General features: G+C 48.2%; 1 protein-coding gene across 1 annotated transcript in view; it reads right to left on the bottom strand.

The window, feature by feature from the left end:
- Positions 1-16,232, bottom strand: part of LOC123078311 (UDP-N-acetylglucosamine--N-acetylmuramyl-(pentapeptide) pyrophosphoryl-undecaprenol N-acetylglucosamine transferase) — a 33,732-nt gene extending 17,500 nt beyond the window's left edge. Inside the window, exons 1-3 of the mRNA XM_044500779.1 lie at positions 15,155-16,232; positions 14,205-14,313; positions 13,558-13,693 (exon numbers count right to left, since the gene is read on the bottom strand). Coding sequence (XP_044356714.1) covers positions 13,558-13,693; positions 14,205-14,313; positions 15,155-16,056 — 1,147 coding nt within the window. The 5' untranslated portion in view covers positions 16,057-16,232. The remainder of the gene's footprint in view (positions 1-13,557; positions 13,694-14,204; positions 14,314-15,154) is intronic.
- Positions 16,233-16,585: the final 353 nt, after the last annotated feature.

Raw genomic sequence — 16,585 nt, forward strand, 5'->3', positions numbered from 1 at the left:
AATGTGGCCCCCTGACACCCTGACATCTTCGTCTAGCTCCGCCACTGCCTGATTCCTTGGACTTTCCATCGAAACACATAAATTAAAACTTTGCACGTGCTATGCACGTACCAGCTTACTAGTTATAGGTAGTGTGTACATGGTCTGCATTACAAAGTAGAGGTGAGGACCTCTATTTATAGGCTTTGGGAAGCCTTCACATACTTCTACTTATAGCTGGAATACTCTAGAAAACATTATTTAAGTTTCACCATTCTACTAGTAGCTACTCACAACTAGAAGACTCTAGAAAACAGTAGGTAGGGTAGAAAAGAAAAGAACAGAAATACTACACTAGAGTGGAAGCATCTGGAAGTAGCCAAACAAATCTGACATACGATTTTTATTTATCTTTTTCATCTAGTGTTCCTCATCATTCTCCCCTAGTTGTTTGGAACTCGCCCTCGAGTTATCTTCATAGAGCGCTTCTTCTAGATGGTAGAGAGTCAAGTCCGCAACATTGAAAGTGTTGGATATGCCATGTCGCTTGTAAGATCTATCACATAAGCATTATCATTCATCTTCCTCATCATAGAGAAGGACCCGTACCTTCGCCGCCTAAGTTTCCCCTTAACACCTAAAGGCAACCTCTCTTTTCGGAGGTAAACCATCACCTTATCACCAACTTGGAATGATTTTGGCCTCCTTTTGCAATCAGCAAGTTGTTTATATTTCTGATTTTGTGCTTCCAAAGCACCACGAATCTCTTTAAATAACTCAGTATAATTATCAACAAAGGACAATGCTGATTTTGAGTTTTCCTTGATGGTAGCTTCGCCAGGTCCACCACATGTGTTGGAACTTTAGTGTAGACAATGGAAAAAGGACTCCTTCCTGTGGATCTATGCTTGGTGTTATTGTAGGAGAACTCTGCAAGAGATAAAGCCATATCCCATTATCCCTTTCTTTCTCCACAAATGCAAAGGATTAGACAACCCAAAAACTTGTTCACCACTTCTGTTTGCCCATTTGTCTGTGGATGAGCAGCGCTAGAAAAATTTAATTCAGTGTTGAATTGCTTCCACAAAGTGAGCCAAAATGCAGCAAGAAACTTGCTATCACGGTTTGAGACGATAGACCTTAGAACTCCATGAAGTCTGACCACTTCTCGAAAGAATAGGTTTGCCACATGATGAGCATCCGTTGTCTTGCGGCATGGGATGAAATGAGCCATCTTAGAGAATCTATCCATGACCACAAACATAGCATCACTTCCTCGTCTTGTTCTTGGCAAGCCCAAGACTAAGTCCATAGAGATGCCCTCCCATGGAGACACAGGAACAGGCAAAGGCATGTATAACCCCGTGTTTTGGACTTGGCCTTTGCAGGTTTGACATATAGGGCATCGCTGGACAAACTTTCCAGCATCTCTCTTTAGTTGTGGCCAAAAGTAGCGAGCTTCCAGGTTAGCGATAGTCTTGTCCCGTCCAACATGGCCACTAAGATCACTTGAATGGAGTTCCCTAATCAGTTTGTCACGCAGAGAACTCCTTGGGATGCATAAACGATCATTTTTTAAGAGATAGCCATCCTGCACCAAATAGTCATCACCTAGTGGCTGGCCCCTGATGTGCTTTACCCAAACATGGCCAAAGTCTTCATCATCCTCATACAACTCCTTTATTTGATCCATGCATGGAAGTTCAGCTTCAAAAGAAGTCAAGAGGCATGCACGGTGACTCAAAGCATCGGCCACTCGGTTAGTTGTTCCAGATTTATGCACTATGAGATAGTTAAACCTCTCCAGATATGCTGCCCATCTAGCTAGCATGCAGTCAACATGCTTTTGATTTCTAAAATGCTTCAAGGATTAATAGTCACTATATACAATGAACTCTTTAGGTAGCAAATAAACTTCCCAAATTTTCAAGGCTCTGAAAACGGCATACAATTCTTGCTGATAGGTGCTCCATTTCTTTCTAGCTTCACTTAACTTCTCACTAAAGAAAGCAATGGGCTTCCTTTCTTGAGATAGAATAGCTCCAATGCCTACTCCACTTGCATCACACTCCAACTCAATAGTCTTGTTGAAATCAGGTAGCACCAAGAGAGGAGCTTGTGATAGTTTTTGTTTAATCTCATTGAAACTAGCTTCAGCTACTTCTGTCCATTGGAACTTTCCTTTCTTCAGACACTCGGTAACTGGTGCCATGATAGTGCTGAAATTCTTCACAAATCGCCTATAGAAAGTTGCAAGGCCATGAAAACTTCTTACCTCAGAAATGGTCTTCGGAGTTGGCCATTCTCAAATTGCTTCAACCTTAGAATCATCAACACGAATACCGTCACATGTTATGACGAATCCTAGGAAAAGAAGTTGTGTTTGCAGGAAAACACATTTCTTCAAGTTGATGTAGAGCTCATTTTCCCTTAGTACTTCTAGCACCTTCCGAATGTGATCAAAGTGTTCATCCTCATCCTTGCTATAGATCAAGATGTCATCGAAATAGACCACAACAAAGTCGGATAAGAAGGGTCTAAGGACTTGATTCATCAAGCACATAAAGGTACTTCGTGCATTTGAGAGTCCAAATGGCATGACTAGCCATTCAAACAACCCTTCTTTTGTCTTGAAGGCGGTTTCCATTCATCCCCGAGTCTGATACGGATTTGATGATATCCACTTCTTAAATCTAGCTTTGTGAACACTTTTGCTCCACTAAGCTGATCCAACATATCATCCAGACAGGGAATAGGGAATCTATACCTTACGGTGATCTTGTTAACGGCTCTACTGTCCGTACACATGCGCCAAGATCCATCTTTCTTGGGCATGAGCAGGGCCGGTACAGCACATGGGCTAATACTTTCTTGAATGTGCCCCTTCTGTAGCAATTCCTCTACTTTCTCCTTCAATATATCATGCTCTTTTGGGCTCATTCAATAGTGCGGAAGATTAGGAAGACTTGCTCCCGGAAATAAGTCGATTCTATGTTGAATCCCTCTCATCGGCGGCAGGCCTTGTGGCTCCCCAAGTATGTTATGAAATTCTGCTAATAAGCCACATACCTTTGCAGGAATTTCAACAGTCGGGTGCTCTTCTCCTTTTAAAATAAGTGCGGCACACAAATCTACCTCCTTCAAGTCTTCCATAAACTCATTAGAGGTGTGGGAGATAGTTAACATACTGTTCCCCTCGTCCTTAGAGATATTACTGTCAGTTTTGTTTGGTAGAATAATGATCTTTCTCTTCTTCCAGATGAAAGAGTAAGAATTTTCCTTGCCCTTGTGTATCCACATCAAATTGCCAAGGTCTCCCAAGAACATGGCCGGCATCCATCTCAACCACATCAGACAACACATTTGAGTGATGATGCTTGCCCAAAGAAAGTGGCAGGTTGCATTATTTGGTGATCCTCATATTCACTCCTTTCTTGATCCACCCAATAGTGTAGGGGTTTGGATGATCATGAGTATCAAGCTTTAAATGGTTCACCAACTTCTGGGAGATAAGATTCTCGCAACTGCAACTATCAATCACTAATTTGCATACCTTGCCATTCACCGTGCATTTGCTCTCAAATATTTTCTTGCGGTGTGTATTGTCAGGTTGTGGTGTGGAACATAGGAGACGCTGAATCACACATACCACCTCTTCACCTTCTTCTTGACAAACCTCTTGCCCCTCTACATCTTCAGATTCGTATTCTTCTTGGTCATCTTCACCATCATGGATAGTTGTGTTAACAAATTTCCTTAGTGGGCAACCGCTGGATGTGTCCCTCTTCACCACATTTATAGCATTTTGGGCCTTCATTAGACTTACCCTTACCTCTAGTTTGCTTCTGGATGGGTCGTTTTGCCTTTGGTGGAGCGGTCTTTTCTTCCACTCTATTAGGCTGACTCCTAGACGAGCCTTCGGTATGAGGATATGGAGGATATGGAGCCTTAGTTGCCTTTCTTGTCCTCACAAACCTCTCGGCCTTTAAGGCTAAAGCTTGTGCTTGATCAATGGACTAGATTTGTTGCATCATCAATCGATCTTGAATAGCATCATTGAGATCATTGATGTACCTTGCAACTTGTTGATCTTCAGTTTCAGCAAGGTTGCACCTCACTTGTTGCCTTAGAAACTCCTCCGTGTAATCTGAAACAGTCCTATTTCCTTGAGCACAATTTTTGAAATTGGATAAATAGGATCTGGTCATAATCAGCAGGCAAAAATCTCCCTTTCAAGAGACCTTTCATTTGCCACCAAGTTCTCACACGAGGTTCTCCTCTCAGCCTGCGCTCTCCTTGAACGCGATGCCACCATGCACCGGCTCCTCCTTTCAGCTTGTATGCGACCAAAGGAACTCTACGATCTTCCGAAACCTCCATGACCTAAAAGAAAGTCACCACTTCATATAACCAATCTAGGCACCCTTCAATATCAACATTTCCATTAAAAGTTGGGATCTCAGCTTTCACCTTGTATGCATCCCTTGCATATGTACGGTTGGGTACTCTCCGAATTGCATAGAGATCAGGTTCTTCAAGGGCTTCATCATATTCTTCACCTTCAGAAGTTTTGTTGAACCGGTATGGGCCCTAGCCCATCTAGATCTGTCTCTTGGGCCCAAGCCCATGAGAGGGAGTGACCTAGAAGAGGAGCCCCCCTTATCCCAGTCCCATGCAAACCACCACACAAGTGACACACTCGCGCGAGCCACCAGACAGAAGCTCGATCCAGTATGGAGGTACCTCTCCCTCGACTCAACATGGTATAAGGCCAGACTATGGAGGCGGCGGCCGCCGCCGCGTAGTTGCTCGCCGGCGAGGTGGCGGGGTCCGGCGGGGCCAGGCGCGACGAGAGACGGCTGCGTGCGGGACTGTGTGTGCGCGCGCGAGGCGGGTGTGCTGTGACGCGGGGGAGTGTGACCGGCAGGAGGATTGGCGGACGAGGATAAAGGAGAGGCAGCGCCTGAGGGTGCAGGAGGAGGAGGAACTGCCCCCGCAGGAGCGGGACAGGCAGGAGGCCCAGGTGGCCAGGTGGAGGAGGAGGACGCTAGGAGGAGAGGCGGCTGGCGAGGGTGATCCGGTGCAGGCCGCTAGAGTGCTCGATCTGGAACAGGAAGAGCTTGGGCTGGACTGCTGGAGTGTGCTGTGCTACTGCTCCTACTCTCCAAGAGTTGTTGACTCTGCAGCTTGCTCGTGAGGGGCTGTGAGCTGCTGCTGTGTGCTTTACTAAGATTTTTTTTTCCTGTGGACTTGTTGTTGTGTGCTTGGTGCTGTGGTGGTGGTGCTGCTGCTTGGGAAAGAAGACTTGCTGAGGCTAAGTTCTGCTGCTGCTGTTGAGAGCTGCTACAGCTGAAGTGTGTAGTCCTGAGGGTTGCTGCTGCTGATTATCCCGCCAAACGATAGCTGAACCAAATGCTCTTGCTGAGGCTTTCGAGAAGCTCGCTAAGATCCTCGCCGAGTCCAACTCTGGGGCCATCGTTCCTCGAGGAAGTGGCTCAAACCAATTATTTGAGCTGGTCCAAGAGGGCTTTGTGGGCTGTGGAGCAGAAGGAGCTTGATGGACATTTGTTGGGCACCGTTGTAGAACCAGGGGACAAGAGTAGTGCAGAGGGCAAGAGGTGGAAGGTCATCCACTCTGTACTTATGGTGTGGTTGTTGAACTCCATGGTGCCCTCCATTGGACGCTCTGTGGAGGGGCTATCCACACCTGCTGAGATATGGAAGATTCTATCCACCCATTACTCTGGCAAGGGCAATGTCATGCTTATTGCTCAGATTGAGGACAAGATTAGGTTGCTGCAAGATGATGGCATGTCAGTGATGACATACGTGGCAGAACTGCAGGCTTTCTGGGCTAACCAGGATAACTGTGATCCCCTGGAACTCTATGACGCGGCTTCAATCGAGTCAAGGCACAAGTGGATGGCACGCAGGCGTGTACTGAAATTTTTGGCTGGCCTCAAAAGTTGCTTTGATGCCGGGAAGGCTTCCCTGTTGCACCAACCTAATCAGCCTACCATTCCCGAGGCTATTGCAGCGATGACTCAAGAGGAGGTGCGCCTATCTCTTGAGCATGCAGACGTGAAGGTTGTGCCAGCTTCGACCTTTGCAGTCACTGAGCGCATGGAGTGTGGAGGTAGGTCACTGGAAGAGAGAATGTCCAACTCGTGGCAGAGGTAGGGGGATATAACAGAGGGGGAACAGGCAGAGGCAGAAGTGCTAGGGGCAGAGGTGGATACTCAGAGACCTCATGGGGCCAGGCTGCTAGAGGCAGAGGTGGCTACTCAGGACACTCAGGGGGTCAGAGGGCTCACATGGCCGTTGCAGGAGACATTGGGACGTCCAAAGGCAAAGATGTAGATGATGTTGTCTATGGAGATTTTGCTCACTGGGCCTCCACTGATGAAGGTAATCCGGAAAGAGCATCTCTTGCTACTAATGAGAGTGCTCCAGAGTGGGTTCTTGACTCTGGAGCATCTAAGCATGTTGCTAGTAAATCCTGTGTTCGAGTCTTACAATAAGCATCCTCCCTCTCACACGGGCACCATACAAACGGTTGATGGCACAAAACAACCTGTCATAAGGGTTGGTACAGTAAAGTGCACTCCGAACATTTCCCTATCGTCGGTTTTACATGTGCCAGCCTTTCCTATCAATTTGGTCTCTTTTAGTGCTCTCATTGATCAAATAGACTGTCGTGTGATCCTTGACAAGTTCGGTTGCTTGATTCAGGAGCGACGGACGAGCCAGACGGTTGGGACTGGCACCAGGCGTAGGGGGCTCTGCTACATGGACCAGGAGGTGCAGCCGGACTTGGTGTGTGCTGCGACCATGGAGGACAAGGAGAAGCAGGCGATGATCCATCACTGTAGGATGGGGCATGTATCTTTTGATAAGATGAGCAGAATATTTCCGGATGTTATGTGTTGGCATAGGCAAGGGCAAGCTGACGTGTGATGCTTGCGAATATGCAAAACACACACGAGCCTCAGGAGCATATCTCCTTTTATGCTTATTGATTCGGATGTATGGACTAGCCCCATGGTGTCAATGAATGGGAAGAAGTATTTTGCTACCTTTATTAACTGCTATTCTCGTATGACTTGGATTTACTTGATGCGTCACAAGGATGAGGTGTTTAGCTGTTTTCAGAACTTTCATGCTCTTGTAAAGAACCAGTTTCAGGTGCAGGTCAAGGTGCTCCGGACTGAAAATGGCAGAGAGTATGTGAACAACAGTTTGGGGGCTTTCATGGCTGACCAAGGGATTCTACATCAAACTTCATGTCCGGACACCCCCCCCTCAGAATGGAGTGGCCGAAAGGAAGAATCGTCATATTCTTGAGGTTGCTCGGTCGTTGATGTTTACCATGAATGTGCCTAAGTTCTTGTGGGATGATGCAGTTATGACAGCCACATACTTGATCACCGGACACCTTCCAGGATACTAGGCATGAAATCTCCGTCTGAGTTGCTAGTTGGAGATAATAAGTTTGTTGTTCCCCAAAGTTGTTTGGCAGTACCTGCTTTGTTCGTGATCGCCGACCTTCTGTTGGAAAGCTTGATCCTCGGGCAGTGAAGTGTTTTTCTGAGATACTCGTCTAGTCAGCAAGGGTATAAATGTTGGTGTCCCTCTGAAAAACGCAGGCTTGTAAGTATGGATGTTACCTTCAAGGAGTCTGAGCCATTCTATGGTGAGCCGACTGATCTCAGTCTACTGTTTGCAGAGCTTGACCACCTACACCCTGTGCGTGATGGTCAAGAGGGGGAGAAGGATGTGTCTCATACTCATGGTGATTATGTGGACATTAACACTGATAATGATATACGAGCTCGGGTTCAACCAATAGTGGGTACAATTCCGGTTAGTACCCTCACTGATGATGATGTGCAGGCTCATGTCGAGCCAACTGTCAATACACTTAAGATTGGTGCTCTCCATGTTCCTATTCGGGACCGATGGCAGACGAATACCCTGGTGTACTCTCAACGGCAACCACAAGTGCAGGGGGAGCAGCAAGGCAGGGAGGCAAGAGTGCAGGGGGAGCAGCAAGGCAGTGAGGCAAGAGTGCAGGGGGAGCAGCAAGGCAGTGAGGCAAGCTCATCTGACACAGTGGAGCTGCCCATTGTGTTGCGAAAACCTACACGTGAAGCGGCAAGGAAGGGTGAGGTAGCAAGGAAGGCTCTGCCAAAGGATGATGCTTGTGATGACCTTGATATTGGCAATTTTGTGTTACAAGGCTTTGTCACCTTCATACAAGGCGTTTGTTGCCTCTCTACAAACTGTGTCTATCCCTAAGGATTGGAAGGCTACGAAGCAAGATCTGAAGTGGCGTGAATCAATGATAGAGGAGTTAGAAGCACTGAAAAAAAAGAACAAGACATGGGTGCTAACCACATTGCCGGCAGAAAAGAAAGTAGTGAGTTGTAAGTGGATTTTTACCGTGAAACAGAATCCTGAGGGCAAGGTGGAACGGTATAAGGCTAAATTGGTCGCCAGAGGATATAATCAAACTTATGGAATTGACTATGATGAGACATTTGCTCCAGTTGCAAAGATGAACACAGTAAGGGTATTGGTCTCGTGTGCTGTAAACTTTGGGTGGAAACTGCACCAGTTAGATGTCAAGAATGCCTTCTTACATGGTGACTTGAAAGAAGAGGTATACATGGAGATACCACCAGGTTTTGGCACAGAACGGACTACGGGGAAGGTATGCAGGCTGAAGAAATCCTTGTATGGTCTGAAGCAATCGCCGAGGGCATGGTTTGATAGGTTCAGACGGGCTGTTTGGAATATGGGGTATGGCCAATGTAATGGTGATCACACGATGTTCTATAGACACACTGATAAGAAGATCACCATTCTTGCAGTGTATGTTGATGATATCATCATCACTGGAGATGATGAGGAGGAAATAAAAAGAGTGAAGGGGTGTCTAAGCAAGGAGTTTGAGGTAAAAGACTTGGGCAATCTAAAGTACTTCCTTGGCATAGAAGTGGCTCGAACAGAGAAGGGAATATCTTTGTGCCAACGAAAATACACCTTGGATCACTTGGCTGACATGGGCATGATGGGATGTCGTGCAGCCCCTACTCCAATTGAACAAAATCATCAAGTAACGGCACAATCAGGTGAGCTAGTGAATAAGGAAGATTATCAAAAGCTGGTTGGGAGGTTATTGTACTTGTGTCATACCAGGCCTGACATTACGTATGCCGTGGGGGTGGTGAGCAGATACATGCATGAACCAAGGAGTGGGCATCTTGATATTGTTCACAGAATCATGAGATATTTGAAGGGGACTCCGAGTAAAGGGTTGTGGCTTGCGAAGAGTGGACATCTTGAGGTGGATGACTATAGTGACTCTGATTGGGCTAACTGTCAAGATGATAGAAGATCAACTTCAGGCTACTGTGTGTTTGTGGGAGGAAACTTGGTGTCATGGAGAAGCAAGAAACAGGCTGTTGTGTCTAGATCAATAGCAGAAGCTGAGTATAGAGCTTTATCTCAAGGGTTGTGTGATATGCTCTAGGTGAAGCACCTACTGTGCGAGTTGAAGCTTTTAAGGAAGGGACCCTTGAGGGTGCCATTGCTAATAACCCAGTTCGACATGATAGGACGAAGCATGTGGAAATTGATCGCTTCTTCATTAAAGAGAAACTTGATGCTGGGATCATCAGCCTTACTCATGTCAGCTCTGGGCAGCAGTTTGCAGATTGCTTGACAAAGGGACTGGGAACACAGGACTGTAACTTGGCGTGTGACAAGATGGGCATGATAGATATCTACCAACCATCTTGAGGGGAGTGTTGAACCGGTATGGGCCCTAGCCCATCTAGATCTGTCTCTTGGGCCCAAGCCCATGAGAGGGGGTGACCTAGAAGAGGACCCCCCCTAGTCCCAGTCCCGTGCAAGTCCCGTGCAAGCAGCCACACATGTGACACACTCGCGCGAGCCACCAGACAGAAGCGTGATCCAGTCTGGAGGTACCTCGCCCTTGACTCAACAAGTTTCAACATAAATTGGCCTTCTTAAAGCACGTTGTTGTGGCGGTCTTGCTCCAAGATTACCTCTCCTTTGTCGAACATCTTCTTTAGATGAATCTCCTTCATTAGCAGTAGGGGGGACACCCTTTCTTATCATCTCAACCAGTAAGTCAAATCTCCGATTAAGATCTTCACGCGGCTCTTTGATTTGTTGTTCTGCAGCACCCATCCTCTTCTCCAATTGCTCCATTGCTTGCTGCAGCTGGCTCTCGAAGAGGACAGCAAGAACTAGTATGGGTCAACAAGGCTCTGATGCCACCTGAAGCAGCACAAAGGTTGTGGAGGAGCAACTCCACCTTGTTGCTACAATGTGTAGGAACAACTTCAACGTGCTGCGCTAGATATCGCTCTAGAGGCGAATGTAGGCCAATATGGCAACAAGAGTTCAATCCAGATCTCCTAAAGCACAAGATCTACTCCAAGATCTTATATAAGAACAACAAGTTCTATTATAGGTAGTGGGTACATAGTCTGCGTTAAAAAGTAGAGGTGAGGACCTCTATTTATAGGCTTTGGGAAGCCTTCACACACTTCCTACTTCTACTTATAGCTAGAATACTCTAGAAAACATTATTTAAGTTTCACCATTCTACTAATAGCTACTCACAACTAGAAGACTCTAGAAAACAGTAGGTAGGGTAGAAAAGAAAAGAAATACTACACTAAAGTGGAAGCATCTGGAAGTAGCCAAACTAATCTGACATACGATTTTTATTTTTATTTTTCATCTAGTGTTCCTCATCAAGAACTCCCACAATTGGCCTCACGACCATCGAGATGGTTCCCATGCCATGGCCACTGGTGATCGTGTGCGGAGCCACCCTTCGCAGGAGCCCAGGAATCCCAACGGCGCGGAAGCCGCTGCACCTCCTCCCCCTCCGCGACGCTCTGCGGATCCGGCGCAACCACCCGGCTCTCGCCACCCATCACATGAGATGGGCGGTCGGCTCTCCGTGCGCGAAGCTGCGAGCGAAGAGCACTCTTGGACCCATGCCTCAGAGCATGACTTGCAGCATCCGTCGCACGACGGCAGCGCGCCATGGGGATCGTCCGCCATGCGGAGAGGGAGCTGGCGCCGCTACCCGGCAAGCGGGGCCACCTCTAGGCATTCGCAGGCCAGAACACGCGCTTGCAGTTGTGCAAGCCCTCTCTGATTTCCGCCCGTAGCACCGAAAAACGAGTCGCGCCTCGGCGCCTAGGCTGACAGGCTGGTAGCTCATGGATTACGCCCACGATAATCCCGCCCCGGCGCGTTCCCGAGAGTCGAAGCGTACGCCCGCTTCAGCTCGCGACCCCGCCGCCCCGGGCCGTAGCCATGGGCATTCCAGCTAGCTGCGGTCCCCTCGGCGGGAACCACGAGGCGAGGATCATGTCTGTCGTCAGGATGAGCGCCACAAACAGCGTGACGCTAGGTGAGACGATAGACACCGGCGCATCTTCGTCACCGCCTCGCAACCGAGACCTCCAAACCGACCTCACCGACCAGCGTGGCGAAGACGCCCGCGTCCGGATGGAGCGTCGCCGGGCGAAGGACGATGTAGTTCTCGTGAACGGGTCAGTGTTATATGGCGTGGGTTGCCCTGTGTTCATACCCGAGCTGCATCAAGTGGTCTGGCCGCCCAAGTTCAAGTCCAGCGCGCCCGTTGAGTACGATGGCAAGACCAATCCTGTCGAATTCTTGCACGTGTACATCACCGTGATGCACGCCTCAGGGGCTGACGGCACGGCTATGGCCAATTGGTTCCCATTGGCCCTCAAGCCCAATGTCAGGTCCTGGTTGATGAACCTCCCGGCTGAATCCGTCCGCTCCTGACACGGCCTATGCGATCAATTCGTTGGGGCTTCCAAGGTCGATTAAGGGCCCGCGATCAAGAGTGATTTGCCTTCCTGTTCAGAATCCAGGCGAACCCTTGCGCAAGTACATCCAGAGATTCGGCCAGGTGCAACAAGCATTCCCACATCGACGCCGCAACAGCAATTGCCATGTTCCACGCGGACGTGCGCAATCCCAAGATGTGTGAGAAGCTGAACACGCACCAAGTGCGCACTATATACGAGCTCCTTCAGCTGGCTAATAAGTGTGCGCGCGCGGAGGAAGGTAGAAGGATTCCCAAGGAAGCTCCCACTGACAATGATGTAGCCGGGACATCCGGTGGTCCCGGCAAGAAAAGAAATCGTAAGCATCAGCAGGGCTCAGTCCTGGCCACGGAGCTTGATCCCACGAACTCAAGGATGGTGAACAAGGGGAAGCTTTAGCTGCTGCTGATCACAATGTCGTGGTGCACGGTCCACATGAGTACCACGCACGACCTCAAGGATTGCAGGAAAGTGAGGACACTCACCGAGGAGCGGTGCTAGGAGTGGCAAGAAAAGAAGAACTGTTGTCGCAGGAGCTCAAGACTAGTGTGGAGGCCACGCAGCCACTCAAGTGGTCCGCCATCCCAATCACGTTCGATGTCGGGGATCACCCCGACTGCACAACGGGCGTTGGTATCCTCCCACTAGTAGTCTCGCCTACAATCAACAACATCAAGGTCACCAAGATGTTGGTTGATGGTGGCGCTGGCCTCAACCTCCTCTCCAAGAACATGCAAATCCTGGCAGGGCATCTTCACCCCATGGGAACGTTTCAGGGAGTGAACCCAGGATCCACTCAGCCGTTGGGACGGGTTACCTTACCGGTCACATTCAGCAATCCCGACGACTTTCGCACAGAGAGCATCACTTTTGACGTACCCCAATTCCCTACAACAGCATACTACGGCAGCTCGCGTTGGCCTGGTGGCATCTCATTATGCTTACAACGCCCTCAAAATGCAAGGGCCTTGGGATGTTATCACCATCAAAACTGACGAAAGATGCCATTTACTGTGTGGAAAGGTTGTACTGGATGGCAACGGAATACGACGACACGTGCCTCTCACATTTAATGAGTTAGGTGCTCCACTGTACAACTACCATATTTACTGCCTTGTAGCAATTGTGGCCACCCCTTGGAACTAAAAAAGGAGGTTCGTGCTACCCAGATCGTGGTTCGACTCTTAGCAAGTCTACACCCACATACTAGAGCCCGTTTCTTAGTCCCGGCGGCCTCGGTAACGAAAACCATCTCTTGTAAACTTTGTTCATCACATCGAGTGAGCAAATCCAGCAAGACGTAGGGCGTTACGCTTCTCAGCGGCCCGAACCTGGGTAAACATTACCATGTCGTAGAGGTAGGATTCGTGTGTCTCTTCGCCCCTCACCGAACCAAAAAGGGGGGCATCCCTTGCTCCCTGGTGTTGTGTTTCCCACACGCGACAATACTTGAGCAAGTGCCCTGGTCGAAAGTACTACAAACTAATAAGGGGACAATTCAATTCAAGTGCAACTTTTTGTTTCCATCTAGTATAATCAATTTTGACCTTGCAAAGCATGCTAAGTCTAAAACAAGTAAGTTCGAATTCCAATAATTGCCATGATAAAAATTGCTTCCTTAGTGTTTGATATTATCATGTATAACTCATGAAAGTAAGTTGATGTCACATACCAACAATTTCATCAATTATGCATGTTAGGCTACTAGAATCAAGTTCATCTTCTGTTATGACCCTTGCTCCCATGACATCTGCCATGATATACGCGTTTTTCGTTTGATGGTCATCCACAATTGTCGGTAAGGGTATCTGAAAGAAAGAGGAAACATTATCTGAACAAAGTTGCATGGACAAATTTTGAGAAAAAGGATAAAACATGTAACATGTACTGTAGTTTGGTTTTGCAGTTTGTGGCCAATAAATGCACATTATTAGTCCACCTTTTCTATTAACTTAAAATAAAAAATACTTTTAGCAGCACATAGGTCTTTGGCACAGCATGACGGCATTGGTCATTTTATGGTCCTGAGAAGGGAGAAGACCTTTCTAGTTGCTGCACTCTAAATATGTTACTATATGGTTATTCTTTAAGCTTTGACACAACTCATAACATCAATTTCATTAGAACATCCAAGTTTTTTTTTTAACACAGCAAAGAGGAATTGGTTTTAAAATATGCAAATTATTAAACATGAAAGTTATAATTTGAGCACAGCAAAGGTTAACCTGGTTGCGTTCTGTTGTTAAAAGGTAGGATTAGGTACATAAAAAGAAAACAAATGGAATTACATAACAAGTAACTTGATGTGATATATGATACCAGAATTGCCGGTTTCCCAGTGACCAATATCTCAGTGCAAGCCACAGAACCAGCTCGAGAAACGACAACATCAGTAGCAGCATATGTCATGTCCATTTCATGCAAGAATCTTCATATGAAGAGATACGATAAATCAGTATGGAGAACTTACAACAAAGCTTGGAAAACAAAAACAATTCAACCAATACTAAAACTGCTCTGCTAGAGCATTACACAAATGCACATTACAAAATATCATGGACTGCCAAAGATCCATACCATGTTGTTGAAATTAGAATCTGCAAATACAGACTAGGTTGATGCAGCAACCGAACCAACATCATGATTTGAGACCGGATTAGAGTTACATAACAAATCAGAACTAGAAAGAGTGTTCTTTCTTTCTTTTGTCAGTCCACTTTGATAATAGTGTTACTACTGCAAGGGAATTCGTCAGAAAGAGGAAATATCTTAATACTCTCTATTGCACCATTATTCTGAGCTATGGTCAAATTTGGATCAAGTACCATGTAAAGGTTTTGTTACCAATAAACTCTAGTTTCAGAAGAAGTGGAACATAGGCTATGAGATCATAACACAGAAATGGTATCGTAATGCTATCCGTGGTGCTTGTAGGAATATCACAATCATGTCTTCTCCTAGTTCTGAATACTAATTAGTACTGTCATGATAGAAGGTAGATCTTCGCTTGACTGAATGGTACCATGTTACCTAAACCATGTTTAATTGGAGCAAAAGTGAAAAGATCACAGTTCACCTCACTACACATGCCACGTCATCAATCCACCATTTTATTTTTCTCACCATCATACAGCCAAACGGACATGCATCTTCCAAGAAAGTTCACATTCCCATTAATACAGCAAGATCCCCAGTGCAGGCCAATTAACAGCTAGAAACTGACATCCCAAGTACAAACAACGTCATACAGCCAAAGGAAGGGAACTCACGGTGTCAGAAACAGCCGGCGATGCGCCCTGACGAGGCTCTCCATCTCGCAGAAATCCTCTGGTCCCGTCTGCCATATAATGTACCTATTTTTCCTTCTCGACAGCATCTCGTAATACATGTTAAGTACTGCCACATTGATCTGCGGCGATCCCACCGTCCCGGCGAGCACAAGCACGACCTCCATCCCCTCCGCCTCCACCAGCCCTGCCCTGGGGAAGAAACGCGCCATGGCGGCGGCCTTGGACATCCTGCGGTTGCGGATGGACATGCGGACGGGGTTCCCGTAGACGGCGCACTTGCGCTTCGGGAGGAGGCGGACGGGCGCGTTGAACGCGAGAAAGACACGGCGAGAGAGGGGGGCCAGGAGGCGGGTGGCAGGGGCGGGGCCGGCGTCCTGGTCCTGGATCACGAAAGGGAGTCCCAGGAGCAGCGCGGCGAGGCAGCTGGGCAGGGCGGGGGGACCGCCGGTGGCGACGAGGACGTGGGGGCGGAAGTGGTAGAGGTGCAGCGCCGCGGCGAGGAGCGCGCGGGGGAGGCAAGGAGGGACGGGGGCGAATGGGTATGAGGAAGACGCGGCGGTGGCGGACTCGAGGGACGGGGCGGGGGCGCCGAGGAAGAGGGAGCGGGAGCCAGGGAGCGAGGCCTGGACCTCTTCGGCGAGCGCGAACGCGGCATAGACGTGCCCCCCCGCGCCGCCGCACGCGAAGGCAACGCGCAGGGAGTCGGTAGCCTGTGCCTCAGAGGTGGGGGTGGGGTCACTCGAACGGGAAAGGTGGCAGCGCGGGAGGCGGGCGCGGTTTCGTGTGGGGATCGGGATGCAGACGGGCGTTTTCATGGGTTGTCTGCTAGGAAGACGGCGAACGGGGAGAAGAAGCCACCTCCGGTGAGTGGTTGCCACCATTTTTGTCTACTCAGACTGGCGAGGGTGGCTGGCAAGTTGTTAGTTGGAGAAGAGTTTTTCTTCACGATGTGCAGTAACCGGTCACGAGCACTAATACTCGCGATATGGTGCGAGTCCGCTAACTCATGAGGATCTAGGCCAAATTTGTATATGGTTCGTTTTGAAGTGTTGGTAATTAGCCAACTGCTAGGAAGACGGTGAACGGAGAGAGGAATCCGGCTCCGGTGAGTGGTTGCCATCATTTTATCCATTGGCGGGCGAGGGTGGCTGGAATGGCAAGTTGTTAGTTGGAGAAGAGTTTTTCTTCTGAACGTGCAGTAACTGGTCACGAGCACAGATGCTCGCGATATCGTGCGCGTCCGCTAACTCATGGGGATCTGGGCCAAATCCTTATACGGTTCGTTTTGAAGTGCTGGTAATTAGCCACTGTTCGGGAATATGGATGTGTGGTCGAAGAGTTAAGTAGGCTAGTGACGTGAGAGACTTGGCGACATGCCGTCGATTGGCGATATGTTGTCCTCCTCTTCCT

The sequence above is a fragment of the Triticum aestivum genome, chromosome 3D (assembly GCF_018294505.1).
Source record: "Triticum aestivum cultivar Chinese Spring chromosome 3D, IWGSC CS RefSeq v2.1, whole genome shotgun sequence".
NCBI lineage: Eukaryota > Viridiplantae > Streptophyta > Magnoliopsida > Poales > Poaceae > Triticum > Triticum aestivum.